The 19,218-nt window shown below is 50.9% G+C and overlaps 4 protein-coding genes across 4 annotated transcripts; 2 read left to right on the top strand and 2 right to left on the bottom strand.

The window, feature by feature from the left end:
• Window positions 1–954: 954 nt before the first annotated feature.
• BC939DRAFT_399441 (WD40-repeat-containing domain protein) lies at window positions 955–2,277 on the top strand (the record flags this gene model as incomplete). Its single annotated transcript, XM_051552473.1, has 2 exons — window positions 955–2,087; window positions 2,208–2,277. 2 exons carry the CDS (start codon window positions 955–957, stop codon window positions 2,275–2,277), a joined length of 1,203 nt encoding a protein of 400 aa, XP_051410129.1.
• A 506-nt stretch (window positions 2,278–2,783) lies between these two features.
• Window positions 2,784–6,366, bottom strand: BC939DRAFT_530639 (uncharacterized protein; the record flags this gene model as incomplete). Its single annotated transcript, XM_051561577.1, has 3 exons — window positions 6,203–6,366; window positions 5,974–6,036; window positions 2,784–5,860 (listed from the first exon to the last, which is right to left on the bottom strand). Exons 1-3 carry the CDS (start codon window positions 6,258–6,260, stop codon window positions 2,784–2,786), a joined length of 3,198 nt encoding a protein of 1,065 aa, XP_051410128.1. The 5' UTR covers window positions 6,261–6,366.
• A 993-nt stretch (window positions 6,367–7,359) lies between these two features.
• BC939DRAFT_457989 (uncharacterized protein) lies at window positions 7,360–7,747 on the bottom strand. Its single transcript, XM_051556542.1, has one exon. It carries the CDS (start codon window positions 7,730–7,732, stop codon window positions 7,493–7,495), a length of 240 nt encoding a protein of 79 aa, XP_051410127.1. The 5' UTR covers window positions 7,733–7,747; the 3' UTR covers window positions 7,360–7,492.
• Window positions 7,748–13,275: 5,528 nt separating this feature from the next.
• Window positions 13,276–16,824, top strand: BC939DRAFT_234748 (uncharacterized protein). Its single transcript, XM_051550898.1, has 2 exons — window positions 13,276–14,786; window positions 14,878–16,824. The coding sequence occupies exons 1-2, from the start codon at window positions 13,463–13,465 to the stop codon at window positions 16,635–16,637; spliced, it is 3,084 nt and encodes a 1,027-aa protein (XP_051410126.1). The 5' UTR covers window positions 13,276–13,462; the 3' UTR covers window positions 16,638–16,824.
• Window positions 16,825–19,218: the final 2,394 nt, after the last annotated feature.

Below are 19,218 nucleotides of genomic sequence, written 5' to 3'. Positions count from 1 at the left end.
TCGAGACAATTGCAGCACGAACCACGTTACTGTGACACCAAGGACACTAAACACAAGAGACAGAGCACAGGGCACACAGCACAGCGTGGTGGGAAAGTGACTATTGTGCTATTGTGTGTGGGTTGTGAATGTGTATCGGCGGGAGTGGAGTTGATCTAGAATTACGCGCAGACGCTCTTTTCTGGCCCGTTCGATCTTCTGGCTGGCTGGCTGTCTTTGTCCAATCCGAGGGTGAGGGTGGGGGTGAGGAGGAGTGAGGAGTGGGGGTGTCTGACCGACTCTTTTTTCTTTCTGCCTTCTGACTGACCAAAAACGTCTTTCTTCTCTTCTCTTTCCGTCCCTCCATTGCCGTCCTTCGCTTTCTTTCTTTCTTTCTTTCTTTCTTTCTTTCTTTCTTTCTTTTCACCTTCTTTTCCTTTTTACACTTTGCTCTGCTTTGCTGACATCATCCCCACCCGCTCTGCTGCCCCACTTCGCCACCACTGCCGCCTGGACCAATCACTCCTCCTCCTCTGCTTCTTCTTCTTCTTATTACCCCCTCCCTCTTTTTGGCCCAACCTGTTCGCCTTCTTCCTTCTCGCCAAACACATGTCTCGACACATGACTTCATCCCATCCCCCGAACCACATCCACTCCGACATCGACATCGACATCGACATCAACATCAACATCAACCATGCCGCCGACCCGCTCATCCATCCCTCCTCTCCCTCTGTCGGCCTCAATCGCCCGCCCCAACCCATGATCGACTCCCCCACCATCTCTGCCAACTCCACCCACTCCCCTGCCAACTCCACCCACTCCCCTGCCAACTCTACCCACTCCCCTGCCGCACCCCACTCCGACCTCGACCATACCTCGCCCGAATCCTTCGCCCCACCCTCTCCCTCGCCTCCCTCTGTCTGTCTCTCATCCTCGGAAACCAAACGGCTCCTTGACCAACACTACATCCTCATGCTCAATGGGCCTCGGATAGATCTCCTCTCCAAGCTGCCCTACGAGATCGCCATCTACATCCTCGGCTTCGTCGATATGCACAACCTCGCCAAGGTCGCTCGCATTTCCCGTACCTGGAACCAGTTTGCCAGAGATAACGAGGTCTGGAAGAGCGTCTTCCTCTACCAGAAGGGCTGGACAACCTCAAAGGCTCTACGGAGCTTCATCAACCGCAACTACTTCTACGACGACAACAACAACAACAGCACCAACACCAACAACGGCAATAGGCCATTGAACTGGAAGATGCTCTGTCATGACCGCAAACTGCTCGAGGAGAGTTGGACCACTGTGCCGCCGAAACATGAGCTGAACGGACATAACGATAGCGTCTACTGTGTCCAGTTCGATCACTCAAAGATCGTCACCGGATCAAGGGACCACACTATCAAGTTCTGGGACCTGCTCACGCTTCAATGCACCCATACGCTCCATGGCCACTCTCAATCAGTCCTGTGTCTGCAGTTCAATGACAAGGTCATGGTCTCGGGATCGTCTGATAACACCATCATTGTCTGGGACATGGACACCCGCCAACCAACAATGCAGCTTCGAGGACATACTGCAGGCGTGTTGGATGTATGTTTCGACGATCAGTACATTGTTAGCTGCTCCAAGGACACGACGATCCGGGTGTGGGATTTACACAAGGGAACACTGGTGAGGACCCTGATGGGACATCGTGGACCCGTCAATGCGGTCCAGTTGCATCAGGGACAGGTGGTTTCGGCCTCTGGAGACGGAATGGTCAAGTTGTGGAATGTGAGCACTGGGCAGTGTGTGCGTGACTTTATTGGACATGAGCGTGGACTTGCCTGTGTGCAGTTTGATGGGGAGACCATTGTCTCGGGCTCGAATGACAAGTCGATCCGGGTGTGGGATGCAGCCACGGGAAGATGTCGGAAGGTCTTGCAAGGACATACTGCTCTGGTCAGGACCTTGCATTTTGAGCACAACAGGATCGTGAGTGGAAGCTATGATAATACTGTCAAGGTGTGGGATATCTCGACGGGCCAGTGTATCCTCGATCTGAATGATGGTCATTCTAGCTGGGTCTTTGATGTCCAGTTCTCAGCCAGTCGCATCATCAGGTATTTAATGTTCCATACACTGGACTTTTGTTTCTTGTTTCCCCCTGGACATATTGTTAGCCTATCTTTTTTCTTTTTTTTTTTTTTTACTTACTCTCTCTTTCTTACTTTTGACAACAGCACCTCCCAGGATAATAAGATCGTCGTGTGGGACTTTACAAGGAATCAGGACATGCGACTGTTTGACTGAAGAGGCTGCAAAAAAAAAAAAAAAAAAAAAAAACAAGAGGATGGCCAGACGGACAGATGAACGGATGCACAGATAGCCTCGTTTACAGTTGGAAACGCTAGCGCTTTCGCACTATACCCGATCTCTTGTCTTGGGATCCACCTTTATCTTTACTGCCTCTAGCCATGCACCGTAGCCTCGGTTCTATAGTGATATCCTAAACCTATCTTTTCTTCTCTCGGATGTCTATGAAAAGACTTGAACCACGTATATAGTATGCCTTTTGTGTAGTAACAAAAAGGATGTAGGCTCGATCAAAGTGTGCGCGAGGAAGGACGGCTTGAAGCTCTGTTAAATGTTTAAAGAGATCGAGAGCTTGTCATACAACGATTTTTTTAGCATGGACATTTATTCGATTTTGTTAATATTACTATTACATGACGATCCATGTGTGCATGGATCGTTATTAGTTTGTTACAGAACCTGCGGATTTGTGTGTCGAACTCCCTTTCACATCCCCTACACCCTCATTTGCCGTTGTTGTCGTCGTCGTCCTCCCCAACTTCAACAACAGGAACGACCTTCTGTTCGAGAACGCCCTTGGCCTCCCAGAAGGAGACCTGCTCACGAATCTTACCCAGTGTCCTGTGCTCGAGTTGTGCCGTGATCTTGTCCAATTGCTCTTGTTTGCGTTTCGCGTCATCGACGAGCCGCTGGCGACGCCTGCGCAGGCGCTTCTCGAGTTTTCGTTGCTGGTGTTCGTCAAGGGGCTTGGGGTCCGAGGTGAGGGTGGTCGGGGAGATGGGCGAGGTCAGGCAGCTGGAGTCGGAGGCGGTGGCAGAGTCGAACAGGAGGTTTGTGGAGGATGTGAATGGGCTTGAGGAGGCATCGCTGTATCTTTCGTCATCATCACTATCATCGTCGTCCTCGTCGTTGTCTTCTTGATCGTGCTCGTTCTCGAGGTCTTGATCGACCTGTGCCATGGAGGGGTGGTAATGGTGGCCGTCGCTGTCGTCGCGGGTGCTGATGCTGGTGTTGCTGATATTGTGCTGGACGTTGCTTTTGGCCGGAATTGTCGATGTGGAAGAAGGCGATCGTGGGCGTAAATCGGTATCCTTGTCGTCAGTCAAGGAAAATGTGGTTTCTTGTAGTTCTGCTGGTTCTTCGGCAGCGGTACCGCGGTCGAGCGTTTTCGGTGAGTCCTGCTCGTTGCCTGAGGATCCATCTTCAAGAGCATCGTCATTGCTTCCGCTATCGTTGACCTCGTCATTGTGCAAGGTCAGCAGTCCATCAGGTGTTTTCGCCTCCCTGAGCTCTGTTTCTATTGCTGCTGCTGCTGCTGCCGAAGAGGAGGATAAGGGAGTGCGTGGCCGGCCAGGGTCTAAGGGTGGGGTTCGGCGCATGGATTCTTCGACCTCTCGAGCGTACGTGTCTGTCGATGCGTGCTTACACGATCTGTGGTGATGCGTCTCAGAGACATCGCCGCCGCTACCGTCGGCACCGGCGACAGTACCGGTCTCGGTCTCGGTCTCGGTCTCGTGTCCGTCCTTTTCATTGTCGTTCTTCACCGACGACAAAGACGTTGAGGAAGGAGATGGAACGCGTGGGCTCGCAGGTACGGAGGTAGACGACACGACTGACGATGCCACGATCGACGACTCTCTCGATTGGGACAACGATCTTTGTATAGGCTTGTCTCCCGCAAGTGAATCAGGATTTTCTTCATTCTCACCTTCCATCCCTATTTCATCCTTCGATTCTCTAGAGGGCGTGGCACTGGTCCTTCGCGAATGCGACGCAACCGCATCATGGACAGATTCCAGACTCGGATGGATTCCAAGCGAAGCTGCAGGGACGGACAATTTCAGAGACAACCCCGAAGAAGGTATTGAGACGGCAGAAGATGCTGTCAGAGCTTCTGCGAGATCCGACTCTGGTTCCGTCTTCGATTCTACAGCTCGCTCGTCCTTGTCCGCTGGCGCCGTTGCAAAGGCAGGCCCAGGGGTTGTTGCGGTGTCAGGATGTGGACTAATGTCTGACCTGGCACTTGATGATCCCGGGGACGTGGGTATCGAGGTCGCCGCCGACGCCGAGGCGCTTTTGGGGAGAATCACGAGTTCCAGATCACTCTCATTCAAAGCCTTCTCCTCTTGGCGCTGGTGCTGGCTATTCGATCGACTCAAAGTCTGGTGAAGATTAAATTTCTTTTGAGACGAAGAAGCACCGTCGGTTCGTTTGGGCGTCGAAGGTTCCGTCGAGTTCGATCCAAGTGCCGAATCCAAAGTCTCCGGAAACTCGGAGCTGGGCATTGAGGGTGGAGACGACGACAACAAAGTCGGCAGCGGTATCGGTGGGCTCACAGGTAATGCTCTGGGACTTCTTGTCTGCATGCTGGGTGCCGCATACGCATCATCATCATGCTCATGCGACCTGTCGAAGGCAGTAGATGGCGACGATGAACGCTTCCATGCCTGAGGATCGTGGTTCGCCTTGCCCTCCTTATGTTTGAGTCTCGGGTGAGGGTCGTTCCCATCGTGTTGCTCGCTGTTGCCAATGGTGCTGTTCCGGTTAGTGGTCAAAGACGAAGACGAAGACGAGGGCGGCGAATCTGGACCTGGGACATTGACGCTCCTAGGTCCTGCGGACGCCATGCCGAACCCCGAATCTTCGAATGCAGCCACCTCCTCGGGCTTAGCTCCTGCGGGCGATTCTTCTAGGGAGGCAATGACAAGGCAGGCCATGGCTCTTGAGCAGTGCCTGCACCATTTATCGGTCCTAGATCCTGTTCTTGGTGTCACAGGCGACGCGGAGCCCGTCGATTGTCTCTTCGAAGGCGAAGGTGAAGACGAAGCCGGAGCCGGAGCAAAATTGGATGACGGAGCGTCGTCGTCGTGGGGCGAGATCGACCGCCCAAGTTCTGCACTCTGTCGCTCCACCAAGTCGAGGCTAGCACGGGTCCGTCGATGATGTGCATGTCCCGCATGAGCACAGGGCCCTCCAAACATGACCTCTCCCAGTTTCGCGAGCCATTTCGCGCCCACCATAGACGCCATCGCGGCCTCAGAGTTGGGAGTCGAGGAGACTTTTGCTCTCGATCCGGAAGCGCGGGCGCAGAAGGTGGCGAGGGCGAGGAGAGAATGTGTGGCCGGGGTGGTGGGGTGGCGACGGTTGTGGAGGACGCTGTTTCCGATGTGAAAGTCCTTTGTCAAGTACACCTGTGCCGCTGTCGAACCTCCCCCTTCTCCTTCTCCTCCTCCTCTACCGTCATTTCCTGATCTTGGCGGTGTAGAAGTAGAGGGTTGCTTTTCGCCTTCAGTGTGGACGCGTTCGCTGGTGAGGGGATCCGCGAAACCGAGACGAGTCCGTTTCATGACATAGATGGTCAGACGGACGATCTCTTGACTACTGAGCGGAGCCAGGTCCTGGGGGCTCAGGTTCTTGAACGCAGTGGTCGTTGACGAGAACGGGAACTTTGTTCGTGTGGTCGTCGAGGACGGGGAGGACGATACGGATGTGGCGGCGGTGGAGGAGGAGGACTTTTGGAGGATAGTGCCGAAGGACTGTTGGATGGAGCGGGTCCTTGGCTGGGCGAGTGTTATTGGGTCTGAGCTTCCCATTCGAGCAACGTTTTACTTTCGGTTTAGTTTTCGGTTTTGAAGCAGCCAAAAAAAAAAAAAAAAAAAAAAATAGAAAGGAAATGATGTCGGAATTACTTGCCTCGCTGGGTGAGTGCTTGGGCAGACATAGCCAAGAGTTGGTCAGCGACGTCCTCGGGTATCTCTACCAAAAGCAATTGATCCATCGGTTCATAAAAATATTTAAAAAAAAAGTGCTTTTACATTGGAAGCAAACAACAAAGGCTTTTTTTTTTGTCGTCAAGACAAGGAAGGCCGCTTTTTTTTTTTTTTATCACCAAAGTGCGGACATTTTCCTTTACCTGACATACCTCGTTTCTGTCGCTGCATTAGGTATTGACGCAGCCATAACGGGAGCAGATAGTTCATGGCTAGATGAAAGGAAGGGAAGGGATAGAGCTGTGGCCTTGATGAACGGAGGATGTAGTATAGTAATGGTAGGTTATGAGATTAGAAATATAGATAGAGGAAGAAAAAAAAAAAAGGAGGGAGAGGTGGAGGAAAGAGAATCGTCTGTTGGCGGGAAGAAGGGCTCTTTGGGTATGTCACCGGCCAGGCTGCAGGAAGGTTACCCAATTGGATCTGATCCATTTTTCTTTTCTTTTTTTGGTGGTCAGAACGCGTCCCTCTTACTGCCCAGTCTTTTTTTTTCATAGGAAATTAAAACAGACATGTTGTCCATAGACATTTTTTGTGCAACAGTATGTGAATACAAAAAGACACACAAAGGCACAAGATCTTTTATTCCATGTATCCGACTTGGATACCATTTCATGTTACTAATCTACTAATCTATGGTAAAAGTAAAGTACGCTCGCTCTAGGAAAAACATGTCGCGTAGGTACCACCATCCTGCCACAGAGTATGCTCTCCCAGGCGCGATCGCCAGAATTCGACCCACGTACTGCTTACCAACGTCAGGATCTCGCTTGACTCATTCATCGCAGAGAGAACTTTGTCGCGAACTAAAAAAAAAAGGAAAAAAAAGTTTTGTTGGCGATATCATCGCCCACCACCGCTACGCTTGTTTTCCAGAGATTGCCTAGTGCCATAGCCACAACGCAGACCATAACTCATTTTACGCGACTGTCTTGAAAGCGGATAAATCACCTACGCTCGAACCACATCGCCCCATCATAATTTTCGATAGTACATACTTTTTTCTTCAACGGTCGGAATCTGCATGCCCCAGATCAAAAGCGGGCTTTGCCCTTGTTGCAGGAACAGAGATGCGTGGCTTCACCCCCTTTCCTTCCCTTTTGTTTTTTCTCTCTCTATCTCTCTCTCTCTCCCTGCCGTGCCTGCCTTGGCGCACACAGCAATGCGATAATGCAATGCAAGGACCACAACGGGCGATGAACAAAAACACAACGGACAATAAAACGACGTTGCGGATATGCAAGTAGATTCTATACAGAAAAAATAAATAAAGAGTTTCTCTTTTACATGGAGTTGGAGACTATGCTGCCGACTGAATGTTTATCTGCGCCCAAAAGCAAACAACCGCTTTGTTTTTTTTTTTCTATTTCCTGACCGACCGGCCCTCCTTTGGTGGCTCGATTCCTGCAAAAAAATGAAGATCGCGTGGCAAGAACAAACAACTATGCAAGGAAGAGAGATGTCCCTTCCTCACCCCTCGACGCTCTCTTCCCTTCGACGCTCTTCTTCCCCCCCCCTGACTTTGTGCAGCACAGTTCTCTCCATCTCATTTCCACCCTGTAGGATGAATGAAAAGAATAAACGTTGAGCAGGACAAAATGAAAAAAAGCGAGGAGTGGGAAATGCTTCAGAGAGGCCCGGGTCATTGAGAAAGCGGTCGTTGCATGAAAACAGGGAGACATAGAGAGCGAAAAGACAGATTGGGAAAAGAGAAGGGGGTCCAGTAGTGGTGGCGGAGGGGGGGGGACCATGTCTCTTTTTACAGGGGTGTAAAGTCCAGGCATCAAACGGCCCCTCCCAATTGAATGACGACGAGGCCTGTAACGTTTTCAATTTTTTTTCATTGGGCCCCATCAAAGCCAAGTTCTCCTCGACGGTACGCGTAAACGGATCCGGCCTCGGTTGTAAACGTGGGCTTAGAGTCTTTTTTTTGGTCAGACGTAATTGAATCGTAACAAATTGCCGGAGGAGGAGGATCCAGCGTCTCGCTGAAACGATAAAAAAAATAATTTCCCATCGCGTTCATTCAGGAGCCTGAGTGTGTATGTAATACGCGTAAGTAGACTGATGCATGATTTACAGATCGTGTATAGTCTATAGAGTCTACGCATGTATCGCGTTTGGGATGAGCGGACATGACGCGAACAGCGAGCTGGAAGAATAATCAATAGAAGTAATAGTCTAGTAAGTGATTTTGCAATCCCTAACGTTGAACAGCGCGTTTTGAATTTGATACTCCCTTCCCCCCCCCCCCTATCCCTTTTGTGATCATGATATGGAGTCATCTCCGCGTTTTTCCCTGTTCGTCAATAATGGCGTACTGTACGTACACAATTGATGCCCCGAAGCCAGACTGCAGATTGAGTTTCCTTGCAATCAAAGCAGGTCCCAGTTTGCTCGGATATGGTTGCGTTTTTTTTTCAATTCATGCGGAGGAGAGAGCCAGCAGGGAAGGAGGGTCCGCAATCGGCGCTGCATGTGTGGATGGATAGCGATGCAATGCGCCCGTTTCTCGTCTTTCTTCGAGTTGCTTAAAGTGTGTGCTCTATGTTTGTTTTTTTTTTTTCGCCAGCTTGATTGCTTGGTTGGTTGGTTGCTTGATGGAATACCTGACCAGAACTACATCGCGTCTTTGTTGTGGTGTTGCAGAGGCTGCTCGATTAGAGGATGTCGTGGTGGGTAAAAAAAAAAGGTGGGTGCGAGCACGGGACGTTGACGTTGCATGTCGTGTTACCGTACCGTTGGTCATGGTCTATGGCCCAATGGGCCAATGGTCATGGGGTCGTCCTCCTCGGTCGCAGCAGAATAGAGTCTCGACCTGCTTTTGTTTGATCCGGGCGCCGGAGCAAAATAATAAAAGGTTTGCCGTATGTTTGAATACAATAAAGTATTGTAGCCAAAGTCTATGTACACCTGTGTCATCTTTGATTGAAACGCATCTCAATCAAACGACAATTTAAAAGTACTTTAAACCAGAATGAAGGGCAAGTTGGGCTGTGTCACCCAATAAAACGGGGTCTATTGGATTGCGGGTTTGTGTTTGTTTGAGCTCTTTCTCGCCCTCCCGCGGCTCTCCGGGAGCCCCTTATTTGTTTCAGGAGGTATCATTTTGCATCTCATCATATGTCTGCATACATACACCGAGAGCACCCCCACTGCTCTTCTTCTCTTTCTCTCTCACACCATCGCTTCCATCGCTTCTATCGCCCTCAACCCCTATGCCATCATGTCTTGATGCCGTGGGACCACTGTCGGCAACAGAGACAGCGAGGAACTATGATGACAGAGGAAAAAGAGGAGTGGAAAACGCATCAAGGCGGGTGCTGATTCGCGATGTCTCTGATTGATATCGGAGGTCTAAGGGGACCATACACCACAACCATGTCTGAATCGTACTCCCTGATCACCCGTCCATTTTGACAAGGGGGGCTCGCTCCCTGTTAGAAGATGTGGACCCAGCCGACCGACAGGCTGGCACATCTTGTCTGAATGCATCGGATCAAAAAAAAAAAAAAAAAATTGGGCCTCGTTTCTGCGTTGCATTGGCTGTTCGCATGGGCGTTTCGATTGGGAAGATATGCTTTAGCATGTGTGCAAAATGGTATATTAGCCTATAATGTACAACACCTTGTGCCAACATGCTTCAATGCTTCGAGGATGACTTTGGGGAAACTGTAGCCAAAGGCTCTTTTCCTCTGTAGGGGTGCGTATCTGTCGATACAACAACAACTCTCATTCTCATACGCTCTCTCGTTCTACCTCCTTCCTACTCTAAATGAGTTTCGAGATCTGTGGAAAGATACGACGGATGTGCTGGCGTGTGATTGCGGATTGCCTAGTTTTGTAGACAGATAGCGTCGTAGTTTAGCCATTCTGCCGCAGAAAGGGTGTATCGGTAGAGCAAAGTATTGTTTTCAGAGCTATGAGGCAATGGATGCGACCGCTGCCTTCCATCATTGTCCTGAGCATATAGGCAGACAGACCGAGCTTGTGGTGAATGAATCAAAGGACAGCAATTGTACTCTACATGTACCAAGAGAGCTGTTTAGCGATCCGTCATATCAAACAAGAGAGCTATTAGAAAAGAAATAAAGAAAGTACATACTGCATGCCATGGATCTGACCAGAGGGTTCATTTCCTGATCGTTTGTTTTCTCCACGTCCCTGCCCAAAAGTATGAGGACCAACTGTGCAACCCTCGTTTATTCTATAGGCGTCTGTGTTTAAGTATTAAAGGAAAACTCTATTGGAAAGAATAAGACGAGAAAAAAAGGGAAAAAAAAGAAAGTCAGGCTAGCTGTTCATGCCTTGTACTTGTATACCCTTTTCGCAACGGGCATCAACAAACAACAGTGCGGTATACAGTACATGGGTCACATATCTTTTTGAAGTCCTTCCGCTGGCAGAACACAGGGTAGCTCTGTTGATGTTATTCGTATTAGGGGTGACAGAGATACATCGACTTTGCTGCTTTGTTCACGGTATCTCCTCCGGAGTGTGTGCGCGGTGTGGAATAATAGGGGGGAGAGAGGTATCGGTGCCTGGATACGTCCGTTGAAACACTGCCCACTTTAACCCGCGACTGGGCTCCACCACCATTCTAAATCACCCTGATGGGAAGACGGACAGAGAACGGTCGCAGCAGGATCGATCACCGTCTTCGAAAGCCATGTCAGCGGAGGATTGGACTGGGACGACGACGGTGACGAGAGGAGGTTCGTCGTTGCATTGTCCCATTGTCTGTCATGCTGCTTGCCCCTGGATTCGAATTTTTTTTTTCTCCGTCTATACCGTTCGTTTTCATTCATAAGCAAAGAAGAGACTCAAACAGAAGAGATCGAACACAAACACGATCGAAATCCTTTCCTCCGAGTCCCAGTGATGTCGAGCGTCCCTGTTAGAAGAAAAAGGAGGGAAAGAGGGAGAGTCAGCATCCGATGTCTTGTTTTGGCCAAGGGTCCTTGGATGGATGGCCGGGCGCTCCAGGGACTTTTTTTATTTTATTTTTGCTTGGCAGCGGCAAGCGTTTTGGCGAAGGAGACGGGTCGATCCCTCTTATCCTCTGCAGCAGTTGCGATGGCCTTGCGGGACAGAGATTTGATGCTTCTTTGTTTTCCGTATTACGTACTGAGAAGATGAGAAGTAAGTACATGTACATGTCGCTGGACTGGGATGCCCTACTGACTGGCTGACCTTTCTGGCAGGGGTGAGGGCTGGCTGGCTGGGGGCTGCTCAGGTCCGCATGGTATGGTCCGCCCTGTTCCTTTGGCCTTTGGGGGTTCCGTCTGTCGCTCTTTATTTTTATCTCCTCTCTGCCCGCGGCAGACCACCAAAGTGCCCTTTCTCTCTCTCTTTCTTTCTTCTCTCCTTCTTTCTCTCTTTCTTGTTTTCCCTCGTTCCTTCATCCAGACTCATCAACGACCCGCTCATTCATTCACTTTACATCCCTAACCCCATAACCCCATAACCCCATAACAAAAACGTCGTTGCAGGCCCTTTTCCCCTCGCCTCCTCACCTCACACTTCAGTCACACTCGACATACCCCACACCTTCCTGGCGGCCTCTCTCGCTCCCTCTCCCCTTCAAAAAAAAAATAAAAAAGCGCGCCTTCGAAAGATATCTCCTCCTCTCCTGCTTGCCACCCCTTCCGCCCCTTGCGAACCTCCTTTGCCACGCTCCATTCCTAGAACCCAAACCCCGGCCCTTGTTCTCTTTCCCTTCCTGTGCTCTCCCCCTCGCCACGTTCATCTGCTTATCTCTGCTCATTAAGATTTCCACCAGACCGTTGAACGAGCCTTGCCACCCTTTTTTATTTACCTTCCCTCTGTCCTTTTACTTCTCTGCCGGTTGTTGATCAATCCCAAGGCAAAAGCACACCCGTATAATGTAAGTCGAGCTGTTATCCCAATCCTCTGTGCCTGCAATTGCCCGTTGGGCCCCCCAGTTGTTGACAATGAAGCGCCTACCAGGGTCGTGGATCCCATCTCGTTATCGGGCACTGACTGGGACCTTGAACCCATCCACCCGTCCAGCCAATGACACAGTCGGCCACCAAAAAAAAAAAAAAAAAAAAAAAAAAAGCAAAAGCAAAAACCTTAAATGTCCTAGTACAATCCCCCTTTTCCTGGTCCGCACCCCCAATCCCTCTCTTTTGGACCGAGTGCACCGCCTCGGTTTGTTTTTACAGAGGTGAAGAGAGAATGAAGGGGGGAGGACGAACCCATAGGAAGGGCTGTCGTAAAAAAAAAAGGGAAACGTGCTTTTTTCTGGTTTGATTCCTCATCTCATCATCTTTCTCCGCTCTTTCCGCTTGACTTTGTTCATTCCTCATCAGCTCCTCCTTCCCTCTCTCCCTCCCTCGTCTCTCCCTTATCTTCTTTTTATCCCTCGCATCCCTTCCCCCCCACCCCCACCCTCCCCCCTCCTCCTCCCTCCCCCTCCCCTCCCGCGGCTGTCTGTCTCCCCGCCAGTGTTCACATTTTCTTGCTTTGTGCTTTTTCTGCGAGGTATATTATTAGACACAGATTTTGCACACATCCGCAGAGACCATTGGTTCTTGTCGCAGTTCCTTCCCCCATTGGCCTGCAGTTCTATTTTGGCCCTCTTCTTCTTCCCCTTGGAGACCCACAAAAAGGGAAAAAACACTTTCTACGACCACTACCACCACTACCACCAGCAAATTGTCGTCCTTTCACCAGTGGGGAAAGACCGCGACAAAGCGCAGATATTTCTGTACTGTGTCAATCCATTTGCCTCTATTTTCCTGCCACGGCTGTTGTGCCTGAAAGAAGGATAGGGAGGAGGAGAGAGAGAGAGAGAGAGAGGCGAGATGTTTTTTGATTCATCTTTTCACTCTCCCTCTTTCTCACCCTTGTTTGAGAACAGATTATGGATTCAGTGGGGGGGGGGGGGGGTCTACTTGAACGCACACTTTTCATGTCATCCTCCCCCCCGTTCTCCTTCTCTTCCCCCTCTTCTCACCCTCCACCGCCCTCCACCGCCTCAGGGAAAGGTGTGCGACGGACTATTTCGCTGACTCGATTAGCGACACATCATCCCGCCCCGACTGTATATCCCACTTCAGTGGCTGCAGCCACCTTTTGTGTCCTTGTGGCCGACCCTTCCCTATCTGGTCTTTATCTTTTGTCGATTGTCTTTATCTTCCTTGACGCGTCCATCGGTTCTCGCCCCGTCCTACACCCATCCTGCTTCTTCTCGCCTGTTTCGTCTTTAAGAATAATGTACGCTGTCTTCCTTGACCTGCTGGCTGTTAAGAAACCAAGAGGTGCTAATCCGCGTGGTGTTTCTTCTCACCCTTTCTTTCTCCTTTAGTATCGAGACCCCACCAGGTTGTACACGCTTCCGTTAGTTGGCCCATTTCTCTCTATCTCTCTTTCGATAAGACGACTTCATGAACCCGTATGAAGGTGGAGTAAAGGACTTGAAGCAATCACAGCCACAGCATCCATCTGCCGCGTCATTTCAGTCTAAGCAAGATCCGTACCAGAGCCAGATCCAGATCGTCAAGCAGCGTCTACAGGCTCAATTGACCCAATCCTCTGCCTACATCAACAGTAACGCCAGCAGTAATCCTGCCTATCCACAGCAAGGCACCAACATGCTCACTTTCAATCAGCAGCCTCAGCAACATCATCTCTCCAACCAGTATACTCAGCGTTTGCCCCCTGGCCCGGCTATAAAGAAACCCGAGCTCCTTCTTCAGTCTTCCACACTCCTTGCCGATAATAACAGCAATAGCAACATCAGCAATTCTCAAATGCACGCCGGGCAACAGCAACAACAGCAGCAACAACTTCTTATTCAGCAGCAGATGCAACATAAGCAACAGCAACAGCAGCAACAACAACAACATCAGCAGCAACAACAAGCACAGCATCATCATCAACAGCATCATCTTCACCAACAGCATCAATACCAGCAGCAGCAACAGCAGCAGCAACAACAACAACAGCAGCGTCAGTTCGGCAACTTTGAGACCCCAAGCCCGCCAACACCCTCACCCTCACCAGGCAACCACCCAACGGTCCTTATACCTCACCCCAAGTTGCATCAACTCGACATGTCTCAAAATTCTCCCAGCGGCGATCCAGCCTCCTCACCCTCTTTATCTGCATCCTCGCCCACAAGTACGACCTCCAAGAAGCGCACACGAGCCTCTGTTGAGCAATTGGCCATCCTTGAGGACACTTTTTTGACGAACCAGTCGCCCAACTCCAAAGTACGCGAAATCCTCGCCAAGAAGGTCAAGATGTCGGAGCGTTCCATTCAGATCTGGTTTCAGAACAGGAGAGCAAAGGTGAAGCAGGCTCTGAAGAGGTCAGAGCTCGTTCAGCAGGAGGCCATAAAGGCTCAGTATCTTAGCAACTGCGCTGCTGCCGGCATCACGCCGCAACCGCTCTATGGCTTTGGAGCATCAGCTGCAGCTGCAGCGGGCGCAAAGGCCTTTCCCATGGCAGGCCATCTCCATCCTAATGCACTGGCGCGTACGCCGCTCTCGCGAACAAACAGTTACGATGCCGCTCGCTCAACAGCAGCAGCGCAGGCGCGGTTTGCTCAGACGGGTTTGGGCATCAATGTGCCTGGGGCAGCCCACCCAGCGCTGTGGGGTGCACAGGGACCTTATGGAATGCCACCTCAGGCCCACCCCGGCTTTGCGTTCCGTCCTAATGTTCCTCAAGCCATGGCCGCTGCCCGTGGCATCAAGCGATCTTTCGGTAATGCAACGCTTGTTGGTTCATCTCCCTCAATGAGGCTGATTTCTGGATTTTTCTAACGTTCTTTTTTTCTATTCGGCTCCTGCTTCAGATGGTGTCAATGGTCCACTTGCTCCCGGTGCTGTTCCAAAGCCGCTTCACTTTCCCGTTGCTCTTGGTGCAGATGGGTTGACAGAAGGCGTGGCATCAGCAGACATGATGTTTGCGGCCAACATGGTGCCAGGCGCATCCCAGATCCCCACGATGCCGACCTTCAACTGTGACAACCTCGCGATCGGAACCTGGAGGAGAATGTCGACGTCAAACACGGATCTAAGCTGCTTCTACTGTCCCACGACGAGGATCATGACCTGGCAGATCATTGACCATGCGGCGCGCTTCAAGATGACTTTCCCCCTGAGCAGTATCTCGCGCATTGAGCATTACGAGGTTGACCCAATGTACTCACAGGTTGACTTTGACCTGCTTGAAACACCCCAGTTCTTCATGGAGACCGTCTCGGAGGACAACCAGCGAGATTGGAAGAAGTGTAGCGACTTTACAGAGGGCAAGCAGGCAACCTTGGTGATGAAACACACCATCCACGGAATTTCCTCGGCTCTGAAGATGCAGGTCATGAGTCTGACGATCGCCTATCCTCCGTTGCAGGCCATCACCCATTACCGCGAGACTCAGTTCCCGACGCAGTTCCACGCCTACACTGCCCCGATTCCCCAGATCTCTCAGTTCCTGGACCCCTCGCAGTACGACCGACGATTTGCCAACCCTATGACTGCCGGCGGCTATCTCTTGCACGATGGGCTCGACTCTGGCGAGGGATCTGATCTTGGAGAGGATTTCTATGATGGTTCTGGAGCCTTTGGAACACAGTTCAGCTCAACAACGAGCGCACTGTTGGACATGGGAGCTGATGGCACTCAGCAGCCAAGGCTGAAGTCACGGCGGACGGCAAGCATGCCCGCACCGGTGATCAACAACTTTATGTCCACAGGCCTGAACTCCATCCCATACCACGCATCGCCCCTGGGAATGTATTCAACCACGGGCAATCACCTGGAGGCGTCGACTAGCGCAGCAGGGCTCATGGCCGGTTCAGCAGCGGCTACATCCGCAGCGACAGCAGCAGCTGTGGCAGCAGCAGCAACCTCTGCCACCACCAATGTCTCAGGCGATGCACAATCTATGGCTTCTGCCTCTTCAGCAGCATTGGCCCCATCTGCCTCGACGACGCCTGCCATCCCAGCACCGACAACATCGGGCGCTGACCCATCCACGATTGGCGTCTCGACTCCATTGGAGACACCGATTACTAGCGCGACTATCATGGCGTCCTCGATAACGACGCCGACAGCAGTTAGCGGAACCCTTGCACCCTCGATGATTGCAACAGCGACGACGATGCCCAAGGTGACCATCACGACATTAAGTGAGTCGGCAGAAAACGGCGGCGCTAGCACAGAATCGACTACTGTTGTCCATGGCGAGAACGAGCAGGACAAAGGCAAGAAGGAATCACAACAGGAGGAGCAGGAGGAGTCCAGGCAGAGCGAGAACCCCATGGGTTTGACCTCGCAGTTCAACGAGTTCTTGGCGCAGGCTGTAGTTTCGACACCTGCACCGATGTCGGCCTCCTTCCTTTCGCCGGGTTTCCCTCCAGGCATGATGTATGCTGGCCATGGTCACCCACAGGCATTCCAGCTTGGATCATTGGACGATGGCTCCGACAGCGGATACGAATTCAATGGATACTATGGCATGATGCCCGAGCAGGCCTCGTTTGTGTCCATGAGCGATCTGGAAGGGAGCACCGGCCAGCAGACGGACGGTGAAGAAAGTTCATACGGCTATTAAGTCTCTTTTGCCAGCCTAGGTTTTGTTTTCTCCTGCTGCCTGTTGTTCATTGTTCTTTTCTGTGTGTACCATCAACACCGACCTGTTCTATTAGCCATGCCCTTGATTTCTCTTTTTTTTTTTTGTATGGTGCCCTTCCTCTTGTATAGTCTCCATCCTCCCCCCTTTCCTTCTCCAACCCTTTCCGCCTAACTTATCTCGACCTCGTCTTCCTTTACGCATGAACCCTCCCCACAGTCCTTCTTCGGACTCGATCTGTTATGTTTTGTTGTTTTTGTTATTTTACTGTTCTCCTAGCATATGTATTTCATTTTCGTTTTTGAAGTGAAAAAAAAAAAGAAAGAAAAAGAAAAAAAAAAAGAGACATGCCCATGCTAGACCTCTCTCTTGCACTCGACCCACCTCACCATGGATATCCTCCACACATGCATACCAGTACGACAAGTATAAATAAGTAAATAAATAAAAGAGTATTTAATATATACAATAATGTTTATGTATGTCTGACACCATTGGGCTGGATGTTGTTGTTGGGGGGAGGAGAGTTCGTACTTTACAGCGCAGAAGACCCAGCGAAGCGCGGATCAGGATACCTACCTGACAAATCGCGCGATACCGTCGTCGTCACTGCAGCCGTAGAACGCTCCACAACTTTTTTTTTTTTTTTTTTTCTTGTGCTCGCACTTTGCGAATCGCATTCTCGCATTCCCTTCTCTTTTTTTCCACAACTTGACCCATCCCTCCGAAGCGTCCTGTCCTCATCACCAACAAAAAACTGCGCTTCTCTTGCTGAACATATTCCTCCTTGAGTCTCCTTTAGTCCTTCGCTCTCTTTTCTGTTCTCTTTTCTGTATTCTCACACATTCGTTTTTTTTGGTATCATGTCCAACAACACACTGCCGACCCTCCCAGACGACTGTGTCTTTGATGTGCTCCAATACCTGTCTGCTCATGGTAACTCTAGTCGTTGCAGGCCATTCCTCTCTGACTAACAGGCAGGCTGAGCGGCCTTATCTCATTACCTCGTGTCATCTCCATATCCCCGATAGATCTCGCAAGAGCATCCTGCACCTGTACTGCATGGCACCGCCTGTCCGAAAAGAACAGTCTGTGGCAGCGTCTCTGCCTCGAACGCTGGCGGACGTGGCCTTCACCTCCACCATCCAAATCATACTATGGCTCAGCGAGCCACAGCAATAACCACCAGGACGACCCTCGACTTGCAGGAAGCCCGGATACAGGAATGCCTTACCTGCCTGAATCCCTACCTGATCTGCGTGCGCCTCGACAATGGTATTCTGTCCCACATCCACCGTACGACATGGCCTCTTGGAAGGAGGTCTACCGGGAAAGAGACCAGAAGGATGAGATAGTGAGGATGTTGCTCGACGAGATGATCGAGGATTCTAGAAACAGGATGCGTCATATGGACGGGATCGCAGATATCGGCATGGTTCATGCGCGTGATGTCCTTGAGAACATCATTGCGGGACAGAACGGGGAGCAGAGGGACTTGACTCGAGTGTACTACGCCCGAAAGACGCTCAAGAGGCTGCAGAGAGGATGGGTGCTCGAGCAGTGGCGCGCCTATCGACTGAACCAGCTGAACTTTCCGATTTGGCAGGGGTGCGCACTTATGGCCATGTTCTCGAACCACATGATGGAGCTTTCGGATATTGATCGGCAGTTCCAGGATTTGGCGGACGAGTTCCTTGTCAAGTCGCCTTTGCAGAACGAAGACAATGTCTCCAGCAGTGCCTCGCCCATTTTTCCCACAGCCAACCACTTTGACCGGTACAGCCCAGGGTCCTTTTCCACATCTGACTCTGGAATGGCACTGCCATCGTCTCTGGGCAGCTCAAAGAGACGGTCAGCAGCATCTCCTGATTTGCATCAGGAAGGCGGTAAAGCGGAGACGTGGAGTGAGGACAAGTATGTGAGATATTACGAGGCACAGACGGATCGACTCCGGCATCTGATCCAATTTTTCACGCAGGAGAAGGGCTTCAAGGGCAACACCGAGAATTACTATGATCCGTTCAACAGTTTTATCGACAAGGTGTTGGCGCGCAAGGTGGGGATTCCGATTTCGCTTTCAATTGTGTTTGCGGAACTGGCGCAGCGCGTCGGTCTCCATGGAGTGGAGCTCATGGGCTTTCCGCAGCACTTCATGATCCGCTATCGCCCTACCGCACCGAGCTATGTTCGGCCCTCAAGCCCATCGTCTACACCAGGGGAATTGTCTTTAGCGAAGCCGGTGCCACCGCCGACGTATTATCTGGATCTGTTCCATCCACCGCATCGGTTGATGTCAACGGAGGAATACGAGGATTATTTCTCTAATTTGAGTATACCTCGACCGGCGACCGTGTACAGGGAGCTGCCGACGCCACCGCTGGAAATCTTTTTACGATGTTTGCGAAACATTATCCTGGCAGTTGAGCAAACTGGAGGCGCCGGAAGGTATGTTGCAAAGGAAGTTGTTGTTGTTTTTCTTCTACTGTTGTTCTTGTAGTGCCTATTAGGCTGCTCACCCGTAATACTTTATATATCATTTTATAGGATAGGATCTGATCATCAG

Source organism: Gamsiella multidivaricata, assembly GCF_025024155.1.
Source record: "Gamsiella multidivaricata strain RSA 2152 chromosome Unknown BC939scaffold_52, whole genome shotgun sequence".
In the NCBI taxonomy this organism is placed as follows: Eukaryota; Fungi; Mortierellomycota; class Mortierellomycetes; order Mortierellales; family Mortierellaceae; genus Gamsiella; species Gamsiella multidivaricata.
Note: the sequence above shows the minus strand (reverse complement) of the source record. Positions and strands in the feature narration are given on the sequence as shown.

Bases quoted from the DNA above. Each gene is read 5' to 3' on its own strand.
- BC939DRAFT_457989 (XM_051556542.1), bottom strand. From the start codon at position 7,732: ATGTCTCCCTGTTTTCATGCAACGACCGCTTTCTCAATGACCCGGGCC.
- BC939DRAFT_234748 (XM_051550898.1), top strand. From the start codon at position 13,463: ATGAACCCGTATGAAGGTGGAGTAAAGGACTTGAAGCAATCACAGCCA. The intron at 14,787-14,877 runs GTAATGCAACGC...CTCCTGCTTCAG, and splicing joins TGGCATCAAGCGATCTTTCG to ATGGTGTCAATGGTCCACTT.